The sequence below is a fragment of the Microtus oregoni genome, unplaced genomic scaffold (genome assembly GCF_018167655.1).
Source record: "Microtus oregoni isolate MIOR12 unplaced genomic scaffold, Mior012 000023F_ref0000262, whole genome shotgun sequence".
Lineage (NCBI taxonomy): Eukaryota > Metazoa > Chordata > Mammalia > Rodentia > Cricetidae > Microtus > Microtus oregoni.
Window position 1 is genome coordinate 30,891,986 of NW_024543082.1, and position 25,740 is coordinate 30,917,725.

At 46.7% G+C, this 25,740-nt stretch overlaps 1 protein-coding gene across 2 annotated transcripts in view; it reads right to left on the reverse strand.

Moving 5' to 3' along the window:
• The window catches only part of Igsf5 (immunoglobulin superfamily member 5), a 39,201-nt gene extending 17,086 nt beyond the window's left edge, over positions 1-22,115 (reverse strand). The window contains exons 1-4 of one of the 2 annotated variants that reach the window (XM_041673179.1): positions 21,981-22,115; positions 18,364-18,441; positions 13,795-14,112; positions 8,612-8,911 (exon numbers count right to left, since the gene is read on the reverse strand). In XM_041673179.1, the coding sequence (XP_041529113.1) occupies positions 8,612-8,911; positions 13,795-14,112; positions 18,364-18,421 (676 nt within the window). In that variant the 5' untranslated portion in view covers positions 18,422-18,441; positions 21,981-22,115. The remainder of the gene's footprint in view (positions 1-8,611; positions 8,912-13,794; positions 14,113-18,363; positions 18,442-21,980) is intronic. The other variant, XM_041673180.1, reaches the window with a different exon arrangement.
• Positions 22,116-25,740: the final 3,625 nt, after the last annotated feature.

Sequence of the window (25,740 nt, forward strand, 5' to 3'; positions counted from 1 at the left end):
GGAACCACTGACCAGGGAGGCGAATGGTGAACATCTCTCTTGGGAGCTCTCCCCATATAGAGCTTTGCTTAAAATTGATCCTGCAGCTGTAGTTTGCTGTTCCTCTGCCAATGTTAAATGATCAAAATATGAGTAGCATGTTTAGAGAGGATCACTTTTGCCTCAGTTCTCAATCAAGAGTAAGCAAGAGTCCAACTGCATAAGAAGTCACAGGCAAGCAAGAACTCAACCGCACAAGAAATCACCACAAGCAAGACTCCAACTGCACAAAGAGCCACAATTAAGCAAGAACCCAAGTGCATAAAAAGCCACAGGCAAACAAGAATCCAACTGCATAAGAAACCACAGACAAGCCTAGAGAAGTGGCTCAGCAACGAACAGGCCTGCTGCTCTTGCAAAGGACCAGAGTTCTGTCCCACATAGGGCAGCTCATAAATGTGTGTAACTCTATATTCTATGGAATCTGGGGCCCTCTTCTGGCATCTGGGGGCATTGCATTCATGTGAGTACACACACACACACACACACACACACACACACACAAATAACCTTTTAAAAAGATGCCAGGTGGTGGTGGCACATGCCTTAAGTTGCTGCACTTGGGAGGGAGGCAGGTGAATCTCTGTGAGTTCCAGGACAGCCTGATCTATATACAGTGAGTTTCAGGAGACCCAGGGCTATACAGTGAAACCATGTCTCAAAAAATTAAAAAAAAAAGCAAAGATTTGTCTGAAAACAAACCAGGTAACTGTCTATGCTTTGAAGAATCATATGTTATTTTAAAAGATACTTGGTTTTGCTCTTCATGAATTGTTCATATTTCTTTATTTCCTTCCAGAGAATTAGAAAGTGTTGGACAATTTTGATGGTTGCTTTATTTTTATTTTTAACGGCTTATATTTACTGTGGTTTTCTCCATTTCTTCTTATTTATCTTCTACAATCTAAACTGGTCCTAACTCCTTTGAGCTCATATGTTGTGTATTATATTCCTTATACCCTACATACCTGGAATATGCTAGTCATAATGAATGGATAGATAAATAACAGATGGGTCAGGGGATGGATGAGTAGATGGATAACAGAGAGAGAGGATTGGGTAAGTGGGTAGATGGTTAAATGGAAATACAGAAAGATGGGTGGCAGATGGATGAGTAGATGGATGGACAGATGGGTGGATGGATGATGGATGGATGGGTGGATGATGGATTGATGATGAATGGATGGGTGGATGATGGATGGATGGATAATGGATGGATGGATGATGGATGGGTGGATGGATGGGTGGATGATGGATGGATGGGTGGATGGATGGATGACGGATGGATGGATGGGTGGATGGATGGATGGATGGATGATGGATGGGTGGATGGATGGATGGATGGATGATGGATGGATGGGTGGATGGATGGATGGATGATGGATGGATGGGTGAATGATGGATGGATGGATGATGGATAGATAGATGATGGATGGATGGATGATGGATGGATGGATGATGGATAAATGGGTGGATGATGGATGGATGATGAATAGATGGGTGGATGATGGGTGGATGGATAGATGGGTGGATGATGGATGGATGATGGATGGATGGGTGGATGATGGATGGATGATGAATGGATGGGTGGATGATGGATGGATGGATAATGGATGGATGGATGATGGATGGGTGGATGGATGGGTGGATGATGGATGGATGGATAGATGGGTGGATGATGGATGGATGATGGATGGATGGGTGGATGATGGATGGATGATGAATGGATGGGTGGATGATGGATGGATGGATAATGGATTGATGGATGATGGATGGGTGGATGGATGGGTGGATGATGGATGGATGGGTGGATGGATGGATGGATGGATGATGGACGGATGATGGATGGATGGATGGATGATGGATGGGTGGATGGATGGATGGATGGATGATACATGGATGATGGATGGATGGGTGGATGATGGATGGATGGATGATAGAAGGATGGATGGATAGATGGATGGATAGATGGATGAATGGATGATGGATGGATGGATGATATATGGGTGGATGGATGGATAGATGCATGGATGGGTGGATGATGGATGGATGGGTGGATGATGGATGGATGATGGATGGATGGATAATGGATGGATGGATGATGGATGGGTGGATGGATGGGTGGATGATGGATGGATGGATGGATGGGTGGATGGATGGATGGATGATGGATGGATGGGTGGATGGATGGATGGATGGATGATGGATGGATGGATGATGGATGGATGGGTGGATGATGGATGGATGGGTGGATGAAGGATGGATGGATGATAGAAGGATGGATGGATAGATGGATGGATAGATGGATGGATGGATGATGGATGGATGGGTGGATGGATATATGGGTGGATGGATGGATGGATGGATAGATGGATGGATGGGTGGATGATGGATGGATGGGTGGATGGATGGATGGATGATGGATGGATGGGTGAATGATGGATGGATGGATGGATGATGGATAGATAGATGATGGATGGATGATGGATGGATGGATGATGGATAAATGGGTGGATGATGGATGGATGATGAATAGATGGGTGGATGATGGGTGGATGGATAATGGATGGATGGATGATGGATGGGTGGATGGTTGGGTGGATGATGGATGGATGGATGAATGATGGATGGATGGGTGGATGATGGATGAATGGATGGTTGAAGAATGGATGGATGATGGATGGATGATGGATGGATTAAAGAGCTGAGTTCTTATCTGCCTCTTGCACTGGGCAGTCAGATACACTGAGACAGGTCTAGACCTCTCCTTTCTCATCATATAAGATATCCAGAGAAGAATCGCAGGGTGTAGGAAGTCCAAACTACTTTTCTAATGCCATCTGTTGCCACTTTCCCCAATATCTCTCTGAAGTAAGATAGGAAAGAGAGGGAGCCTTACCCTACACAAAGAACTATAGGCAACTGGCAAATACTGAGAGCAGAAAAAATACTCTTCTCCAGGGAAGAACATCCAGATTGTATGTCCACAACCAAACATTTAGCCCTGAACATGTAAATAAAAGTAGCATTATTCAAACTGAGCAGGTTGTATATATATATATATATATATATATATATATATATATATATATATATATATAGAGAGAGAGAGAGAGAGAGAGAGAGAGAGAGAGAATCAAAGAAAAGGGGGCATGAATTTTAAAAAAGAAGAAGAGGGAGTATATGAGAGGATTTGGAGGGAAGGAAGGGAAGGGGAAATAACATAATATAATCTCAGAAATGTTTAAATGTGTTTTAAAAAGATATTAGAGAGCGGATAGGATTGTGTCTTTTCCTTATCATACCTCCCCAACCCCCAAAACTGGGATGCTGTCACAAAGAAGTCCCATAGTTAGAGAACACAACACTGGGAATCTCTTGTAATGCCCACTGATCAATCAGATTCAAAACCTGCTCCAGTGACAGAGTCGAGAGGACGGCAAGGGCATTCCAATGCTTCACATGCGAAAGGCTGGTGGCATACACTTTCAGAATATCATTCAGGCCACTGTAGTGGGATTCTCCTCTGTGTGCTACCATTCTTAGTAAAGAAGCTGTTTTGGCCTGTGACAGGGCAGACTATAGCTAGGATGGAAAACTAAACCGAATGCAGAGAGAAAGAAGGCAGTGTCAAGCAGACGCTACATAGTCACCCAAGACGTAAAATATGAGGTAACAAACCATGAGCTTCATGGTAAAATATAAAATAATAGAAATTGGTTAATTTAAGATGTAAGAGCTAGCTAGGAATATGCCTGAGCCCTTGACCAAACAGTGTTGCAATTCATATAATTTTGTATGATTTTTTGGGTCTGGGTGGCAAGGAAATGAAAGCACAGTCTGTTCCGAGGCCACTCTGCCCCATTATGGGATATTCCCATGCTTCTCTTACCACGAACACAATAATGATATCATTAAGGTCTTAGCTACATTCTTGACTCTCGCAGTGCAGAATCAAAGCAGACTCTATCGGTGCGGAAGCCTCTTAACTCTCAGCCACGTTGGGCTTCCCACCAGAGAACCTAATCCCTTTTGTGGCCCCTGTTTCCTTTCTGGGTTGCCTTTGGCCTCTGATTCCCTTGCCAGTCACAAGTCTTGGTCTACCAAGTTGTTTAAACTCAAAAAAATGTGTGTGAAAGATTCTGAGGTAGAACTCATGTGTTTACAATCGCCATGGACACCCTACATCAAGTTAGATGGACTGCCTTTCTCAAACCTAAGTTTGCAAACGTCACACGTTTTCATGATAAGGGAACTGGCTGGGGCTAGACAGGAGGCCTGGCTCCTGATGTAAGAGATAGGCTTGAATTCTCCCTACTTATGACAGCATGTTTATTAACCACTCAAACATTCCCTGCCCATGGCCTCTTCTCCTACTTAACATTCCAGTCTTCTGTCGAACCAGGCTGGATTCCACAAGCTTTCTCGACTGAGTAGAGAGTGACTGCTTTCTTCTTGAGTGTGTGTGTGTACAGAGGAAAGGCCACCCCTTGGGGCTGATGACTGAGTCTAGAAGGGAATTGGGAGACTCGTGGTATCACTCACTGTCATCTTACTTCAGCCACCGTACCCAGCCGCATGTAACAGCCCCACACTGACACCGTCTGGGTATTCACTTCTCCCTGGAAGTCCAGTCTTCCTCCGAGTCTCTCCCTTGAGACACATCTGCTCATATCTCCTCTAATCAAGTCTATCATGTCTGGGGTCATCAGGAAACATTATTTTAATAATGCTTTTCATTTACCTCCTGTTACATATATGTGTGCGTGTGTGTGTGTGTGTGTGTGTGTGTGTGTGTGTGTGTGTGTATAAAACATGGATAATCTTGTTTAGTAGAAAGTCATTTTGGAATAAATCATTCACAGCCCATTGAAAACAACAGTCTTATTGTTAAGCCAAAAAATGATAATAGGTAGAAAAACAGGTTCTTGGAATGATTCATGATCCAATCTGTTCACAGTGTAGATAAGATAGGAAAGAGCTCTGGAAACCTGCCCTATGGCTCAGTACAAAAAAAGCCAGGTTCTTAACACACTTCCTACTCTGTCACATCTGGAAAGGTATGGCTGCTGCTTTGTTCAGGGCAGTGAATGACTCAGGTGAGTGACAGAGCCCCTGGAGAGGGTGGATACACTCTACCTGAGCAACCCACAGTGACTACTATGGTTATCTTCAAGTTTAAACTTCAAGCCCTGCTCCCTAAGTTCTTCCCACCCCTGTGTGCTCCTCAGGAACACGTAACCTTCTTTATTGTGTTCTTGGGGACCATCCTTTTCCAATCTGTGAAGGAAAGAATCATTTTCCCAAATGTTCTGTCTGGAAAGAGTTAGCACAACATTAAAGCAGATGCGTAGAATTTCTCAACATAAGCTGCATTGCCATAAAATGTCATCACTGCATACAAAACCCAAGCTGACCAGAGAGGACATGGGTGTGTGAGGCATTAATGTTTGTGAAAACTGCTCGCCCTTCTGTCCTTCCTGCTCTGGAGCAAGAATCACATTGAGAAATTGTCTTGGACATTCCAGTATACTTATTTCTCCCAATGCAAGTGCTACAATTATTTCATCTTCACAGATGACAGAACTGGGGCTCAGAGGGGTAAATTAACTTCCTCCCAAGTGGGCTAGATAGAGCATCCATCTATGATCTATATAGATTGTGGGACCTGACCAGCTAAAGTAGAAAGCAGGGTTTAAGATTTTAGGCTAAGTACTCTCAAACCAGTTATTTCGGAACTTAACATCAAAGCTATCATATTCCATAAAAACCAATTAAATGAGAGCTTCTAAAGGGGGCTGAGCCGCAGCACAGGCATCCAGGCTCCTTCAGTCAATGATCCATAGCCAGGAGAAAAAACAGCTTGCCTGCCCATCTCACATGCAGGAAAACTGAGCCTCAGAACGCCATGTGGCATGCCCAGTCATGTAGTCAGGGAGGCCATGCAGAAAAGAAGGTCTAGGTCAGAGGGCTGCTTCTCCAATCCAAGGAACATCAAAGATTGCCTGCAGTCACTGGAAAGAACAGAGAGACGCAGTACCACTCCTGCTGCATAGACCCCAGGAGGACGCCGCCCTGTCTACCTCAGGGGGAAACAGGGTCGTGCCTACCACCCTTTCTGTCTGACTTTGTCACTTCTCATGGAAATGAATTGAAATAAAACTAGATCATTGCATCTGAGAAGATGCTCATGTGCCCTAGAATGCGGCCTCACATCACAACCTATACATGAGGAAAACCAGCACCAAGGGGACACCCACAGGGGCATATCTGTGGCCATGCTGTTCACTGGAATATGTCTTTGTTGGGTTGTTGTGTAGCTCCTTCCTCCCAATGGAAGAGTCTCAAATGGAAGAGGATCAAAACATTCTGGAAGGTAACGAAAGTCACAAGACTCACAGGTTCTTCCCCAAAGCTATATAAGCTGTAATAATTGCTGGAAGACCCTTCAGTGGAACTGCCTGTAAGTCATGCAGGGTGTTCCATGAATACAGTGGTCCCGAATCATCAATCTGGTGATGTATTTGAGTCATTCATACTCCTGTAAGTGACCCCAATAAACTTCTTGGGTAGCACGATTTCTTTGGTGCATCACTAGTCCCCTATCTGGAGTGAGTAAGCATTCATTCACATCTCTCCTCAACAAATAACCAAGAGTCTTTGCTTTCTAATGTGGCTGTCTGCTACCCACAGGTTTGTGGTTTCAGTAACTAAGAAAACTGGTTTTTCTAGAACTGAGAAACCAGCTCTAAAGACAAGCATTGGCTTCCCACGCGCCTTCTTCAGGTGAGTGTTTGATCTCTGGGGCAGCACATACTCTGTGACCCAAGTCCATTAGACTTTCTGAGCTCACCTAAGGATAAGCCCCCAGCCTTGTGGTACATATGGGGGTACAGAACTGGGGTTCCCCACCCTGAGGAAGTCTGGCAACTATCACAAGTGGCTCACCTCTCTACTCTCCACGAACTTGATCCCAGCTCCTCTAGCTCCACAGGCAAGGTGGAAGGAGGTCTGCAGCTAATAAAACTTGCATAAAACACACAACACGGAGCCAGATACCAGCTGCTCTGATCTTGATGAATAATTTAGAAACGAATTACCCTTTTGCAAATGAGTCCAATAAAGCAAGGCTCATTGCTGCCTACCCGCAGAGCCTTCCTTCCCAGCCCTCTGGCCGACAGCTGCTGTAATTAAGGTGCAGTCCCAGTTAAGGAAGAGTTCCATTGATAGGGGGAACGAAGTGCCCTTTCCTTCAGAAGAAAAGGATGGCAGAGAGCTAATCCGTAAGATTCATTTCTAGAAGGGGCCATCCATCAACCAGAGCTCTGGGCTGCCTCATTATCTTGGTGAAATGTGGGTTTTCAACCACCAGTTCTTGTCTGTTTGGTGCCAACAGAATTTTGTCTTTCAGTCTTGCCTGTCAAAGCCTGGACCAGACTTCATTGTCTCTAAGTAGCTTGTGGGAGAGCTGGGTTGGACATGGGCAAAGCGAAGTAAATAAGGAGCACCTGGTTGAGCGAGAGCCCAAAAGCTAATAAGAAAATGTCAAAAAGTCACCTGAGGGGGTGGGCAGCCTGAGACAAAGCTGAACACCAAGAAGAATAAGGACAGGAACAGACTATCATGGACAGAATAAAAATGAATTTTTATGAGAGAGAAAGGCCGACAGACAGAGATAGAGAGAGAGAGAGAGAGACAAAGATATGTACAGACACATGCTCACGGAAGCCATGTGAAAATGAAGACTGGGGGTCAGAGAGCTACTTACACAAGCCAAGAAATGCTGGAACAGGAAAAGAGAATGAAGAGATTCTCCCTGCTTTCTCCAGGGCCCCCTTCCTCTTCTGTGAGATGAGGGTTTACTGTGAGTCTCCAGGGCTCGTGTGACCGGAGTTGAAGTCAGAGGTAGATCCCTTACCTGGCACATATGAGGCCCTGGGTTTATGCCCAACAGCATCCCTTCTTCTAATAAACTTCATGTCCTACCACATCACCCCTGTACCCTTGCCAGCTCAGAACTCACAGGCTCCACAGGGTCCCTTTAATGAACAACGTTAGAGTTCCTGCTATGTCACAGTGTATTCCTCTGGAAGTTTTGTCACCTAGTCAAGTTAGACAATGAGACACTGTTTTGGTTGTTCAAGACAGAAACTCGCTTTATAAACCAGGCTTCTCTGGAACTCACTACATAGCCCAGGTGGGCCTCGAACTCTCAGCCATCTTACGGCCTCAGTTCCCAAGTGCTAGGATTATAAATATTAGCCACCAACTTCAGTTTTGAAAAACACTAAGTCAAGTATTTATGTCTGAACCTGTTGTCTTCTTATCTAAGTAGTGGACAGGGTTTTGCAGTGGCTCATTTGCAGCTAGGAAAAAGAAAAACTTTCAAGAAGGAATCGTAAGAATAGGTAGATCATAGACTGAGCCCATGCCACTGGATTGACAACATCACTATCTCCACCTAACGTCAAGGTCACAGTCCAGGTTGGCCACGTATAGTGACCAAGAGCCTGACCCTCCCATGAACTGGAAATGGTCGCTCATAGCTTTCTGGCTGGCGAGGCTCACTTACCAGGCGGGGGCTGAACCACAGTTAGGTTGACAGTTAAGGATTTGCTGGCCTGCAGGTTCTTCAGCTCTGCCACACAGGTCAAGGTCCCATTGCCCAGCGGTGTGAGAGCCAGGACACTCAGGGTCCTTGTAAAGTCACCAGGTTCCAGAATGGAATAGTAGCTGGACTGGCTTACCGGGACCTCAAGCTCCCAGGAAATATCTGGGAGTGGGGTCCAGCCCAGGGCAGAGCAAGTCACGTTACAGGGCTCACCCTCCGTGACTACAAGGCTGTTGTTGGGAATGTTCAGGGTCCCCATAACTAAAGAGAAGAAAGAAACAAGCCAAGAAATAACAGCGTTCGGATTTTCCCAATTTTAGCTGCAAATTACATATCAGGCCTCAGGAAGGCTGTGTCTGTCCCAGGAAACCACAGTTCAGGTCTTATCTACCATGTCTATATACACCTGCTTTGCTCTTACGAGAAGGTGAAGTGTCTCCTGAGAATAATGAGAAATACAAATCAAGAAGCACTGACGTGGGCCCACAGGATTCTCTTAGGCAATCCTGGAAACAAGCAGGAAGGGGAATAATCTATATTTCTTTGCCCAGAGACTCATAAACAGCAAATCTCTTATGTTAAATCACCTTCATTTTATAATTTGGGGTCATAAACTTTTTTTGTTTTGTTTTGAGACAAAGTCTCATGTAGCCCAGGCTGGCTCTCCAAACATCACTCTAAGTTGGCTTTGGACTTGAGATCCTCTTGCCTCTACCTCCCAGGAGCAGGGAAGACAGGCAAGTGCCGCCTCACTCAGCAGTAAACTTCAAAAAAGAACTGCCTGGCATATTCCTTTAAAAATAAGTTTTTAAATTATACCAAAATCAAATCTATTATAAACCGAATTAACCCAATTCAGTCCCGGAATCCTTGACTTAGATCAATATTTTCTTCAAGAACCCACTTGCCAGTGGCAGCCTTCACGCTGCCAGGAATCCAACTGAAAACGATGTTTACTTGTGCTGACATTACTGAACTAGCCTGAAGGAAGGCTCCAGCAAAGACACAGCCTTAGTGACATACATATGCATTCAAATGTTCAAATTCCAATGTGCTACCAGCCACCACCCCAGCTGTTGATATAATGAAAAGAACACTGGACCAGGGATGGCAAACTCTGCTCTTATTCGAGGTTCTGCGGCACAACACGGCTCCATCACTCAGAGTAACTACTGAAATTTGGGGTCTTCCAGCCCCCAACTCTGCATTTTCTATCCCTAAAGGGGATAATTTGGCCAGAATGAATATATGATCTTCAAACACTTTGGTTTCAGTTCCTTTTTAAAATCCACAAGAGACTCCAAAGAACTTCCTTTGTGTGGATAGTTCCTCCATAAACTATTCTAAAATATTTACTTAAAAGTAACAAACGTAACTCATTACATGTTGATATAAATGAACACATTTCTGCTAAACTGCATTTTTAAACTAATAAAATAATTAATAAACCAAGTGGCATTGTTGGTCTATGCAAATCTCTGTGGTGTTCAGCTAGGTTCCCAAGCTGGCAGCTTCATTCACAGGTTAGAAGACTGCTTTGTTGAAGAGCGCAGAAGGAAATCTGACGTCCACAGATGAGCACAGTGTTGCGTAGCCTTTTTAAATAACCATGGCTATCCTTTGACATCATGCCAAAACTCAAACAGGAGTGTCTTCTTGAAGGTGAGCTCACTATAGAACCTGAAACCACAAGGAGGGCTTTCCCTCTCTCTCCCTCTGGACCACAGCCCTATCAGGCGGTTGACTAGATTTTCCCCTTGTGTGGTTTTTATCATACTCAGTAATGTGGACGATGCTGGCCTATGGCTGAGAAGACCTTTTCAATGTGCAGCATGAAGCTCCCCTGAGCATTCGGGAGAATGGAACTGGAAGAGTCACGAGCGTGTTAGCCTTGTCTTCGGTCATGACGAGAAGTCATGCCCTGGAGTTGGAGAGGACCAGAGAGGCTCTGCCATATCTCTTTGCTCCGGGATGCTATACTTCCTGGATGCTCCCCTAGAATAAGATGTCTGTGCTAACCTTAAGCATTCCTGTAAATGAGCGAACGAGAGGCAGGTGACTTTAATATGAAGGGCTTGGGTTTTACATGGTCATTATTTTGTCAACTCCTCTGTTTTTTGATGGGAAAGAGATTTAAGATAGAAGATAATAGAGGCCCTCCAGACACCTCAGCAGATAGTCCCCTGCTGACAAAACTTATGGCATGAGTTTGAGCCCCAAGACTCACATGATGGAAGGAGAGAACCAGCTCCCCCAGCCTTTTGTTTCCCATTGGAGGAGGCTTTCACAGGATTATCCACGAACATGACAAAGACATTATTCAAAAACAGTCTCAGGAATAGCCGTAGAGATGGGAGAGAACTCAAGCTGGAGTTGCGTCTGCTCTACTGAAACGGGGGATGGAAAAGGAAATGGGTCTTGGTGTTTCATGGGCGTTCCCTCTTTCTCCAAGGTTGTGTTCATGGGGAAAGCCCGTTGCTTAGTGTTCCTGCGACAACAGAGCAGCTCTGCCCACTGCCGTGCCTGTGCAGTACCCCGGAGAAAGCTTCAGTGCCCTAGATGCTTGTCCTTCTCTCCATATTAAAACCAAAAGCTTCAATAACCAATGCCTAAGGTACGTGCCGGAGGTTTTCAGGCAGATGTACAGGCTTAGCGCCTTGGGGACCACTTCAGAACTGTGTGCATTTTCTCAGAAGTACATGTCATGAGCACAGCAGTAAGGAGCCCCACCTTCCAGTCTGTATTCACATGATACATGACTACACACTTCCTAGGTGTGGGCTGGGATCCCCACTTCTCTCAGTCCCCAGAGGACTAAGTGTAAACTGTGGTCCCCATTCCTATCAGCCCTCAGAGGACTGAGCATGGACTGGGGACCCAGTTCTACAGCCCTCATATGATCTATTTCTACTCTCTCAGAGATACTCCCACTTCAAGAAAACACTATCTGTGGGTCTTTAAAATGTCTTTGAAGGTCTTCTGTCCTGTATAATATAATATAATATAATATAATATAATATAATATAATATAATATAATATAATATATATGTGTGTGTTTGTGTGTGTGTGTGTGTGTGTGTTTATATCAGAGGCCAACATTAGGTGTCTTCCTTAATCATTCTTCATCTTGTTTTTTGAGACAGAGTCTCTCTTCCCACTGAGCCTAGAGCTCACCAATTTCATTAGTCTAACTGTCCAGCAAGCCCCAAGGACCCTTCTGTCTCCACCAGTTGCAAATTGCAGGCATGCACTACCACACCCAGCTTTCCCATGTGGGTTCTGAGGGAACCAAGCTCAGGCTCTGGTGTTTGCGTAGCGAGCACTTTACCAACTGAGCCTGCCCTCTAGATTAGTATTCTCTTTTCCAGGAATAAAAAAATGTTCTGTGAGTCAGACACTATGGTAAAGGCTTTCTATCGACCCACCCACCCCATGCTACAACAGCCTGATCATGAGCAACCCACAGCCAAAGTCACTGTGTGCTTTGTTAAGACCATATAGCTCTAAGCAACAAAGACAGAACGGGAACCCAGGCAGCCAGGTTCCCAAGCCTGCATTTCTAACCACTAGGCCACTCTGGACACCCAGCTGGATGTACATCAAGCTACATGGGACAAAGTGACGGAGTCTTTTGTGGTTTTATCATCTGGTCCTCACAGCAGATGTGTGAGCTAAATAGAGGAGCCTCATCCCACCTTACAGAGGAAGGAAGGAGCCGGAGCAGGAGTCTCATTGGTTGACAAGTGAGGAAGGCAAAAGCAGAACCCATGTCCTGTGTTCTTTTCATTATAACTGAATTAAAATAGGAGAACCTCGGCATGCAAACTAGACCGAGAGTTCTAGGTAACCCCGCAACAATCACTACTTAGAAAATATCACCATACCATTAATTGAACAAATTAAAGATACCCCAAAGTAAAGAATCCTGAATTTAATTCAATTTCTAAAGAAAAATTATTGTAAAAATGCAAATACAAATTATATATTTTACATGCTTTTTCACCAAGTATTATCACATTTGATTTGACAACAGACAGAATCTGGGATTTCATTGGGGTGGGGGAATAAGTGGATATAAAAAAAAATCTCAAAGACATAGCTTGTTCTCATAAAAAATGCTTTCATAGAAATCAAAACTCTAGAAAACTGGGGACAAAGCTCAACTCAATGGGAGAGCCCTGGAGAGAGACCACAAGGACCTGAGTTTGGTCCCCAACACTGCCAAAAAATATCTGATAGAAATTTGTAATCCACTAATTACAACCTCTGTCAATAATATATAAACTTACTTTCAAAAAGTGTCAAAGGGTCTTGATTTGGGTAAAACTATCTAAAGCCCCTTAAAACACATCCTTTTACCTTTATCAATTTATAGTGATCTTCAGGACACCAAATTACCTTTACATATGAAAATAAGTTATGGTAGTATAGACTAGTGTCTACCCTTTTCTCTTAAATACATGGTGTATTTGGAAAACACACACCTTTGACTTTAACAGCTGTAGTCACTGGGGCAAGAAGAAAAGTAGATCAGAGAAATTCAAAGTCATAAAGTAGTTAAAGCATTCTTCTACCTCGATAATGTATATAACAAAGTATATGCTGGTAGACAAAAAGCTAGAGAAGGGGCCGTGACCCCCAACTGTCCAAATCAGAGGAGTTGCAGCTACATGACGAAGAACTCCAGAAAATGGTTTCAGAAAAGCAGTTAGACACTGGAGTAGATTAGATGGGGAAGTGATAAATCTATCTCACGGGGGTGGGGGGGCGCAGGGGGAGGAAAGGGTTAAACAAGGAAAGGGGGTCAATCAGGAAAGAGGGAGGGAGAATAGAGGAAAAGAAAGAGGGAACGAGAAAAAGGGAGGGAGGGAAGGAGAGAGGGAGGGAAGCAAGGAGAGCAGGAGGGAAGAAGAAGGAAAGGGAGGGAAGGAGAGAGACATAAACTCAGCAAGCATTTGCTCAGATTATTCAGAACAATGAAGTCAGACTATGCATGAGAGGATGCAGGGATGGAGGGAGGTCAGGAATACACACAAGCAGTCATCAGTTCAGAATTACAGTATGCACCACCATAGCTGAGTGTGGACCCCACGCATCCCGACATCACGACTGTGAGCCTCAGAAGGCCCGCCAGCTGACTCACCTTCCACGGAGAGGAAGGCTGTTCCAACTACATCACTGTTCTGCAGGCTGCACTGCACAAGCCCCGAGTCGCTGGGCTGCACATCGTGGATGATCATCTCAGAAATGAAGCTGTCGCTCCCGTTGTAACTGGCAGAGGTGAAGCGGTCGTTGGTGATGATGGTTTCCTGGGAAGTGATACTCAGCATCACAACGTTTTTGAGAGTCCACATGATGAGCTTCCAGCCGTGGGTCACGGTGCAGTTGAAGCGCGCCTCTGAGCCCTTTAGAGCTGTTACATTCTGAGGACCTTCTATGATCTGATAACTGGATCCAGAAGCTAGAAGGAAATCAGTTTTTCAGGGCAGTAAAATGAATTATCTGACATAAGTCAACGATGTCATTTAACCTGTTTGTCCGCTGTCATTCTCTGAGTGTCCATCTGAAGGCTCAGCCTGTCTACCTTATTGACCCTGAGGCCAAGGACCAGGACTGCTGGTAGATCCATGGCCAATACGAGCCTCCAACTACACTGCCCTAGACAGGCAGCCTTGGCTTCACCACCATTCCCTAGAAGCTCTCAGTCACCAATGCCACAAAATGCAGCATTTAAGAGTTTTTGCAGATATACTTTGCCAAGGATCCCGATATGAAATCATCCTGGATGCAGGATGGACCTCAGCTTGAAGCCTAGGTTCTCTGTAAGAGAAAGGCAGAGGAGTCTAAGATACAGGAATATACAGAGAGGAACTCCATGTGAAGAGGGGAACTGACTCAAGTGATGTATTACACATGGAGCAAGGAATGCCAAGGGTTGCAATAACCAGCAAGCAGAGATGGGGAACCAGATTCTCCTCCACAGCCTCCAAAGGGGACCAGTCCTCTCCACAGGACACCAAGGACTTACAGTCACAGTAGTAGAACTGGGACCTGAGTTCAGGCTTTGCCACCCTGAATCACAGACTCTCCCCTGAATCCTGTCCCTCAGGAGACCACTGAAACAGCATATGCCCTGGTTTCTCTGCAGGCCAACCCATCAGTCAGGATAGGCTACCTTGGTGTTAAATAATACCTGTGGGTCGACAAGCTAGCCCTTCTCTTCATGTCTTGAAGGGCAAGTGTGAGGCAGTCCCTGAAGGAAACTAAGCAGAGCCCTGAACATCCCCGGGAATGACAGAGAGCCACACATTAGCACTTCATGATCACCCAGAATGTACCATGGGGCAGAGTTTCCTTGTTCAGGGACTCACAAATGGAGAAAAGGATTACACTCACACGAGGACCCGCAGAGGGGAGGGTTCTGGAGAAGACAAGGCCAGGAGAGACCAGCTGGCCTAGATGGGACAGAGCTAAATGAAGGTGAGAAGGCACCTGAACCAAGTCAGTGGTTGAGTGCACACCACCACGCCCAGGGTATGACAGAAATTGTCACCTCAGCTCCCTGGCACCCCCTTTATCCAAGGAGTCTGGAATGTTTGGTTGGAAGCATCATCCCAGCCCTCTGGCATATATATATATATATATATATATATATATATATATATATATATATAGAGAGAGAGAGAGAGAGAGAGAGAGAGAGAGAGAGTCTGGGATGTTTGGTGGAAAGTTCTAAGACCCTCTCCCCTGGGAGTTGCTGCAGTCCAGAACCCACCTCCAAGAAAGCTTGCCAAAGGTGACCCCTCCCCAGGGATGGCCAAGACCACTCCCATAGACTATTTAAATGAACACATGGTCTCCCCGGTTCTCTGTCGTTCCCCCCACTCCGTGTTTTCCCAGAGGGCATCCATTAAACCTCGGCTTCTTCAAATTTGGTTTGATTTGGTCTGATTTGAATTACTGCGATGGTGGAGAGGTTCATCGGGCCAGAAAAAAACTTAACACTGACATTTAAACGAAATGGGTGACAGCAAAGCCTTAAGCTCAATCCCTACAGCTGCAGTCCCCTCTGGACTCACCAGCTGCCCTCAGCTGCACCAGTAACAAGGATGTGCGGCCACAGTGCCTTGCTCCTTTCTCAGTGATTCACCGCATTGAGGCCTTGCCCCACACAAAGCAGACAGAGACCTCAGCTCTCACTTTCCCCTCCTCCACTCTCTCTCTTCCTGGAGGGCAAAGCTGGACAATGGAGCAGGAAGCTGAGAAAAGTCAGGGTCTCCCGTGACTGAGAGCTTTCTGCAGGTATCACTCAACACACCTCGGGTGTCTGCTGTCGGCGGGAATCCTTGGGGAGTTTCTTTTCCCAGAAGGTTTGTGGGGTCCACACTCTTCAGTTGGCGGAGCTGGGCTTCTCTCGTGCCCTATGAGTATGTCTGGAACTGCCCTGCCACCTCTAGACTTGAGCAGGGCCCTCTTTCTTCCCACTGCCCATCCTGACATTAATACAGTTTAAATTGCTCCTGTGAGCAGGGGTTAGCTAACTCCTGCACCTCTTGCTGATTCTCTGAAACTGACTCCTGAGCCGAGGATGTGGCTCAGTCAGGACACTGCATGAGGATTTGAGTTTAACACCAAAGACCCACGCAGAAAAGCTGGGTGTGGTGGTGTATGTTTGTACTTCCTGCATCGAGGAGGTGGAGACAGCAGGTGTCCCTGGGGCTCACTGGCCAGGCAGCCTGGCCAAAGCAGCAAGGTCCAGGTAAAAGTGAGACGCTCTGTCTCCAAAAAACAAGGTGCACAGCAACCTGAAGAACGATGCCCCAGCATGACCTCTGACCTCGCATGCATGCACCTACGCGCACACCTACACAAGCACAGAAGAGGGGGATGATCTTTTTTACATAAGAAACTTCACAGTCTGTCCTGACCCCATGTCCATTTTCCTAGTTCGGATCGGCTTCACACTCTACCTTCACATCATGATACACACGCACATCCCATGCTGCCTCCTTCTTACCCGACCTTTGCAGCAAATGGGAAATCAGGCTGGCCGTGTGGCTAACAGCTGGGAAGAAGTGAGGGATGGAGGGCAGAGAGAACAACTTTGGTGATAAGCCTTCAGAAGAAGAGCCAACCATGCTCTATGCTGGGCCCCACTGAGGAAGAACAGAATGGGGTCCTGCGAAGGCCCCAGGCAGGTCTAAACTGTCTGCTGAGCTTCCGAGATGATTATACATATTTCTGATTATATGTCTTTCTGATCATATATATGTATATGAATATATATGATATTTATTCTGAAAAAATATGTATCAGAAAAACTAAGCCCACAGTTCATCCTATGCTCTCCAGTCTTTAAAGGACCTTTGTAACCTCAAAATGTTCCTAAAGTGTGGATTAAGGTGGTCTATTAGCCCCAGGCTCAGTCCCTAAACTGTTCCCAGACCTGGTCATCCTCTCCACTGTACTGAAAATGTCCAGCAGGCCCCTGCAGCCTACTTCTCACTGTGTGCTGTTAGATGGGGGATTGTCACACCTTTGCCTCTGGACTCCTCAGCCAGCTAGCTGCTCCTAGACTTCACCTACAGAAACACTCCAAAGTGGAATTTCACAACCTGCCTGGTTTCCTACTTAGTTTCGCTCTGTTTTGCTTCCTTTTCCACGGCCGCGGCCAGCCTTTGAAAGCCCAGTGTCTACCCATCCAGAACGGAGCACACGAGCTTCTGAAGCACAAACAAGCACGGCTGCCCACACAGTTAGTAGAACTGGGGACATTTGGGGAGGGAAGGGGCAGCTGCCCATTGGGTGTTCTTGTCTCCAGGTTGATCACAAGGATGGCTCGGTTTGTGACACATCATCCAGGGTACCTTGGCCTACAAATGTCCCTGCATCATCTTCTTTTACATCAAGCCGTCCAGTTGCCATAATAGGAGACACAGAGAAATGAGAAGCCAGATCCCAGAGGCAGTGGACAAGGAATCAAGACCTAATCAGCCCAAAGCTGGGTACACAGACTCTAAAGGTTTTGAGACCTTCAGAGTCAGCCCAGCCCACTCTCCATGGGCCTTGGATCCAGCTGATGCCCCGATGAACTCCGGTCAGCATGGCTGTGATGAGGGGTCAGAGATATTATGACATATTATGAGGCTTGGGGATCCCACCCCAGATATCACAGAAGCCAAGAAGACACAGACAGGAGACACTTGAGCCAGCCTTCCCTTGAAAGCTACAAAGAGATTGAAGAAGTGAGAAGCAAGTGGGAAAAGTATCTCAAAAAGTGAAACAATTATGTCTACTGGGATAAGGGAAAGTCCTAATGGGGGCCAGGTGGGGTATCAGAGACACCAAGGGGATCTTCTTCAGGTAGAGTTAATAATAGGAATGAGAGCTCTTGAGGGGCTGGCCATGAGACAGACATGCGGGGGGGGGGGGGGTGCCTGAGGAGGACCACTTAAAGGGAGTGCCTGAGGAGGACCACCTGGAGGGAGTGCCTGAGGAGGACACCTGGGGGAAGTGCCTGAGGAGGACCACCTAAAGGGAGTGCCTGAGGAGGATCACCTAAAGGGAGTGCCTGAGGAGGATCACCTGGAGGGAGTGGCTGAGGAGGACCACCTGAGGAGAATCAACTATAGCCAGTCCTACTGCATCTTCTGCTCACCCTCTCTCCCACCCTGCTTTTGAGGTAAACAGACCACCCACCCACTAAACCTACCTGTCAGCCCAGCCAGGATGACCAGCACAGCCAGGACTCCTCTCCACCTACCCTCCATCTCAGCATGATCCTTCTTCCCTGAAAAGTGAAGGGAGGAGGTGATGTTTAGAGCCCAAGGGATCTACCAACCCTTTGGATACCTCTGGGGCCTTGCCTATGAGGCAGGGCAGTATTCTCTCAGAAGACGCATTTGGGGCTCACCGGAGAACCATCATTGTGTTTGCACAGACCTCCAAGAACTCTAGTGTGGCTCACCTTACAGAGTGAAGGACAAGACCTGACCTTAAGCCCATGTATAACTGACAAGACTCAGCAGGACAGCCCGACTCGAAATTCCTGGCCAAAAAGTGCAATGTGGTTGGCTGCTCTTCATTTCCACCACCAAGGCAATTCCTTGTCCATCATGAGCTCAAGGGAAGACGGGACTTGGTGAACAGACAATTGTAGTGGCAGTTCAAAGGCAGTGAGGCAGGGGAAGGGAAACAGAACCAGGTATTGGCAGTCACTTTAAGCAGATGCTCATGGACAGGCTCCTGGCAGCACCCACGTTCGCTCTAGTGGAGAAACAGAAGAAAGGACAGGTGCAAAGGGCCTGGGGCGGAGCCATGCTGGGCACCTTTGAGGCGCTACAGAGAGGGTCCTGTGCGGAGTGAGGGGTTAGTGGGAAGAGTGAGGTCATACTCAGGAAGCTTGAGGCAGATGAAGTGAGCTCTGTGGACCGGTTTGGCAGCAGCACCAGAGCTTCCCCTCGGGCTCACCCTCCTTCTGACGCCTGCTTCTTTGATGACCCGCCCATCCTTCAGTTTTTTTTTTTATTTCGTTTTCCCTTCTCGCAGCATCGTGGGTCCCACTGGAGAGTCTGGCACTAACTAGCTGCATAGTAAACCATCATAAGCTGTCTGCAAAAGTATTGCTCCTGCCCTCGGGACAGGGCCTGTTTACCAAATCCTCCCCCCCCCCCCCCCCCCCCAGTTGCAGAGCGGAGACACAGGGAGTTTCCAGCTAGGCCTCCACGGACACCACTGCCTGCGGACACCTGGTCCCTCAAAACTGAGCAATGCTGGGTCCCCGCGGGACTCTGGGGGTGGGATTTTGTCACGTGAAGACACACCTGTTCAGTCCTCTGCTCTCTTTTCTTCTCTGCTGGGCCCTGAAGCACCACAGCCAGCGAGGTGTCCACACTGGCAGGGGAAATGACTACCACCTCTCGGGCTGTGCGTATCCCGGAAATGAGAGTGAGAGTTTCCATTCCCCGTGACTCTCCCTTTACACCTAAACTCATCCCCAGGTCTCCCCACTCAGGGAAAAGGATTAAGGTGGGGTTTTACCCCTTTGTCTCTCTGAGGCCAAACCTCAGCATGTGCACAGAATTTTAACCACCCACATTCCGACCTGAGGGCTGAAACACCTCCACTAAGGTACTGCCCCACTGTGGGCCTGAAGTACTGGGCAGAACTGGAGAATATGCCTCCTCCACAGGGGTCAGCAGGCAGCCACACTGCTGCTGAAGTCACAATCTTTTGAGACTGAGCCCTGAGCCCAGAACCAGTTTTACAAAGTAGGTAATAAATCATTTGCTAATTTTCAAGCTTAATTAACACAAGCTCACAAAGGAATGGCTCTATTGGTCAGCAGGAGAGGAGGGGGATTGAACTGCCCAGTTCTGAAAACTAAACACATTTTGTTGTTGATGTTCTGGTTGGTTGACTTGTTTTGTTTATTTTAGGATAGGGTCTTGTGTAGCCCAGGCTGGACTCAAAGATACTGTAGAGGAAAGGGTGTCTCCTCAGATGACCGGTGTGTGCCACTAGGCCCAGCCTGAAAGACAGCTACTGATCATTACCGAAACTGCTATAAGGACGGGCAAAGGTCATCAGGAAACGCTTCACCCACTGACAGATGAGTTATAGAATAAGGGCACAGTCGTCACAACCCAGGAAGAGCTCCCCTTGGGAGCTTCCTGCCTGCCAGTGTCACTGTGTCTGTCCCATAGACCTATCTCAGCTGCCTCATTGCTGTCCCAGGCCAGCAGCAGAATCCAGGAGTCAGCAGCGAGGCCACTGCACCAGGATGTGATGACTACGGACATAGCATTTGACAGTGTGTGCAGCCGCTGACATCATCGAAAAATGGACATTTACAGGACACCCAAAATGACGTGTGTGACTTTAAATATGGATCTAGGCCAGAAATCTTTAGCTAATACCGCTGAGGAGGGGTTGATCCAAATGTTGGGGAATATTATTTTGAGATGTGTTACATCATGTTTGTTTAATAATGCAAAGATGTGTTGCATTCTTTCATGTTGCATTTATTTAACTCTATGAAGTTAGCTGTGCTACTTTGCCTGTCTAAAACACCTGATTGGTCTAACAAAGATCTGAATGCCAATACTAGCCAGGAGAGAGAGAGGCAGAGCTATCAGGCAGAGAATAAAGAGAAGAATGAGAACTGAGGAAGGAATGAGAAAAAGAGGAGAAGAGGATACCAGCCAGCTACAGAGTAAGAAGAAAAGAAAGTTATATAGAATAGAGAAATATAAAAGCCCAGAGACAAAGGAAGAGGGGATAATTTAAGAAAAGCTGGCTAGAAACAAGCCATGCTAAGGCCTGGCATTTATAAGTAAGAATAAGTATCCATGCATTTATTTGGGAAGTGGGTGGTGGGCCCCCAAAGAGCAAAGAGTAAAAAAAAAAAACAAAAAACAATTACATCCAAACCTGAGACTCAACTTCCATTCATTTTGCTACAAAAAGCTTAGAATGACCTCCTTTTAGTCGAAAAAAACACACCTATCATCTTTTCAAAAACATAAGTCTTCTTAAGTTTTGTGAACATCCTACCCCTCCCTCACTGGCCTGACAAGGGAGGAAAACCACTCAGAAAACTTGACAGGTCTCCCAGCATCTTGAAAGACCATGAATCTGCTGCCTCAGAACTCTCGCTCCTTGCTTCTAAACTGCTGAAAATATTTTATACTGGAAAGGGTCGAAACACGTTGTTTCAGGCTGAACAGAGGACCAAGGCTTCTCGGGGACAGCAGACTCGGTCAGAATAAAGCTGAGCAAGGGGCTCTCTCTGACTGACCTCCAGAGCAAGATCCCAGCATTTCTGCCTCACTTTGGAGCCTGGAACTGAGCTCCTGTCTTCAGAACTGCTTCCTTACTGCAGTGTCCCTCCTGATGGAGGCCTTTCACCTCCCTACGATTCTGCCTCCTTACTGACTGGGGCCTGTCTCTTCACTGGGTCCTGCCTTCCCTCCTGGAACCCCCAGTGGCAACAGCAGCGACCCACGAAGCTACTCATCAGGGAGATGGCAGTTCACAAGTTTGCCCAGGAATGAGACTGCTTTCCCTGCTTGTGAATCTGAGAGCCTCCTCTGAATTCCACCAGAGCCCTAGCCTATCCCCAGAACTGATAAATCACTGGGATTTTGAGCCCTGAGAGCAGCCTCCCTGTTTAATTTTCAACCCCATGGAAGCTGGAAAGTAAACACTCTGGGCAATTTTGTGGGGAGCCCCAACAATGGCCTACCAGGCACCCACAGAGCCCCGGAGAAGAAACGCACCGGAAAAACGCTCGTTACAGGATTGCCACATTGGCCTTCCCTGCCTTACCTCGGACAGGTAAATCTCTTGTATTCCGTTCACACAGGGCTTCCTGGTTGTCGTCTGCACTCCACACAAACACAGGAACACTTCTGACTGGACACTCCTTACCCGGTAACAGGAAGTTTCTCGTGAGGTGGCCCTATCCCGTCTGTGACCCAGACTATAAACATGGAGGTGCAGAACGGTGTGGGTGCTCCTAGCTGCGGGGACATTCCCAGTTAACCATTAGCCAGTCCAAACACAGGAAGTCCAGACCCAGGCTAAGAAGCAGAGGCGGAGTCTCCACTCTTCCTCCTGGAGCCTTTTCCAGTCCTTCTGGGTGAAGGCTGTCCTGTATCCTTGCTCGGTACTCCTTTGCCATGGAGTCTGACAGGCTCAGTCAGCCCCAAAGGCTGAGCCAAAACACTTTGGCCTGGCCATTCACTTGCCTTCAGCAGAGACCCAAGGTCTGGTGAAACCGGTTTCCTCCCCAAGCAAACAGGACAGCCAGAGGAGCTAAGCCTTGGAGAAAGACAAAGCCCTAGGAGTGGGTGAGCTGGGCCTGACAGCTGAAGTCCCAGGAGAATGCTGCCCCTTGAAGACTCTGCAGACTGACTGGCAGAGTAGGAATCCCTGATTGTAGGAAGTGATAATGTGGTAGATCAAAACTCAGCTTATCTTGGGGCTACCTTAATTCCCCATCTCTGTGTCTGTAGCATCCTTTTAGTTTATCAAGTAAAACCTTTGGGATTATTAACTTAGCAAACCATTGTATCCACCCAACTAAGACCTGGGAATGTGTCAGATAGGACCTGAAACCTGTAACAGAGACTTGAGTGTCTCAGGAACACACCTACCCAATGTCCCACCAATGTGTTTGACCCATGATTATCTTTAGTTCTGTGATGAAAAGTTCATGTAGCCAGTTCGACCGTAGACCTGCCATCCGAGGAAAACTGAGTCTGGTTTCTCGGGCCAGGGTCACTCACTTTGGCTCAGAACAAACTATCCCTTACTCCCTTTGGAACTAGAGATGGTTTCCCTGTTTATCTCATTTTCCTGCAAAGCGTTTGTCTGAGAACCACATACAGATGAACACTGCCTGCAGGTTCCTCAGCAGCTCCTGGAGGAAGGAGCACGGACTGCTGCTCCAATTCCTTTCAGCCCCTAGAGGACTGAGCTTGGACTCAGGGCCCCCCACTCCTGCCAGCCCCCGGAAGAATGAATGTGGACTGTGATCCCCATTCCTACAGCCCCAACATGACCTCTTTCTACCCTCTCTGAGATGCCCCCTCTTATCTTTAAACATAGGTCTCTGAAGGTCTGCTGTCCTGAGGCACTGTGTGTGTTTGGGAGATTTGCATCTTGTCTTAAGGGTGAGCCATAAGGAGAAACTTTAGTGATAATTTTAGCCCTTGCTATTTTAAATTCACAAAGTTCATATCTGCATAACACATATTCATAAGACAATTCAGATGGCAGGGAGCTTTGAAGGAAAATGAGGAGTAGGAGGAGGCCCTGGGAAGCCCCAGTAAACCAGGACTGGGTTCAGACGAATATGGATGTGTAGATGGTCACGGGAAGGAAGCTGGACTGAGGAGACAACCAGTCGGTCCTCATGCAGAGGGAACGATGTGATCGGACAGCAGGGACTCTGTGGACCCTGAAGAGGTTAGAAAGCCCTGGATGCGAAGAGGTAGAGTTGGAGTGGTGGTAGATGCACCCATAGGAGGTTCCAGAAGGTCTGGCCAGGCTTGGTTTCTATACTGGGCATTACACAAAGGCACAGGGGGCAAAGTTGTGACAACCTGGGACTGAAGGATTGTAGAGGTCTGGGTTCTTAGGAAGAACTCATGACGCCTCAGCTGCGGACAGCGGCTGTATCTAGGATGGGATGAGCAAGAAGCATTCTTTGAGCTCTCTGGTGATTCTGCTCCAGCATCATGCTGGTCCCTTATTAAATGATGGATTAAATAAAATCTTCAGCACGAGTTACACTCTAGACTTTCAAGAATACCATTTTATTTTAATTTTTTTTGAGGAATGCACACATATGGAGAGACTTTTTAGAAAACTGAAATAAGCGAATCAATATTCAACTCTATCCTATCTCTCCAGGAATATCATCTTTAATATTTTTAAATTTTATATACTTGAGTGTTTGCCTACATGTATGTATATGCGTGTTTGCCAACATGCTTGCATGTGCACTGTATGCCTGCAGCACCCACAGAGGAGAGAGAAGGAGCCAGATCCTCTGCACTGGAATTATGGGTGGTTGCAGCTGCCTTGAGAATGCTGGGAACCAAATCCAGGTCCTCTACTAGAGCAGCAAGAGTTCTTAACCACGGAGTTATCTCTCCAGCACCCAGAAATAGCAATTTATATCAGATTCAACTTCACATAAAGAAGTAAAAATGCATGATAATTTTACCATCCTGCATAAATATTATGAATGTTTAATGAGAAGCTTTAATCTTTTTCCTTGTTAAAGAGATGATATATATTTACTATAGAATATGAGAAAATAGCAGACAGTGGTGGTGCACACCCTTGATCCCAGCCCTCAGGAGGCTGAGGCAGAGGCAGGGGGATCTCTGAGTTCAAACCAGTCTAATTTATAGAGAGTTCCAGGACACCCAGGGCCACACAGAGAAACCCTCTCTCTCTCCCCCCCCTCCTCTCTCTCTCTCTCTCTCTCTCTCTCCCTTCTCTCTCTCTCTCTCTCTCTCTCTCTCTCTCTCTCTCTCTCTGTGTGTGTGTGTGTGTGTGTGTGTGTGTGTGTGTAGGTCAGAAGACAGCTTGCAGGAGTTGCTTCTTCTCTGCTTCTACTATATAGGTTCTGGAGCTTGAACTCAAGTCCTTGGGTTCAACAAAAGCCCCTTTACCCACTGAGCAATATCACTGGCCCAAAAGGGAGGAAATTTTTAAATAGAATGGGCTGAGACTACCACACCATGACAAGCACTATGAATACCCCGGCATTTTTTTAATATGTAATGTTTTAAAATGTATTGTTGTAGTGACTTAATAACCAGCTTCTAATCCTTTATATATTATAATCCAGGAGCAGGAGAGATGGTTCAGCGGTTAGGACTGGCTGCTCTTCCAGAGGACCCAAGTACCCAGGTTCGATTCCTGGCAGCTAACAACCATCTAGTTCCAAGGAGATCTGATGCCACACTTCACTTTTATTTTGAAATAGATTCTAAGTTGCCCAGGCTGATTTACACTCATCCTGCAGGTCAGGTCAGGCCTAGGACTTGGATTCTTCCTGCCTCAGTCAGCTGAATAACTGAAATTATGGGCCTGTACCAGCTAGCCTCAAATGTGTTATTCTTAGTGGTTAAGCATACCCTGCCCTCTAGAGGCAGCAAGACTGATCCGTGTGGAATAGGTCCAGCCGCTGGCCTTTCTCCCAGCATCCTCTGCATGCTGACATCATAGCAGAGTTCTACCACACCCAGCACACCCAGCTTGCATGCAGGTTTATCTGTGTAAGTGATGAACACTGTAAGGAGTGAATCAAAGAGGAAGGTGCATGGAGTGATTTCTGCAGGGTCAGTTCTGGGGAAAATGCAGTTGATGGTATAAGGTCGATAGAAAGCTCAGTGGTTGGCCGGAGCAGGTTGAGAGCTGAGCTTACACAGCATGGAGGATTTGGGGACTGGGGCTCCATGTGAGGGTGCAATTAGAATGCGTGTCACAGTACATGTGTTTGCTCAAACTCAGAGTGTCCCACGGTCAGAGAGAGCCCTGAAGTAAATCAGGTGGGTACGAGAGTCAA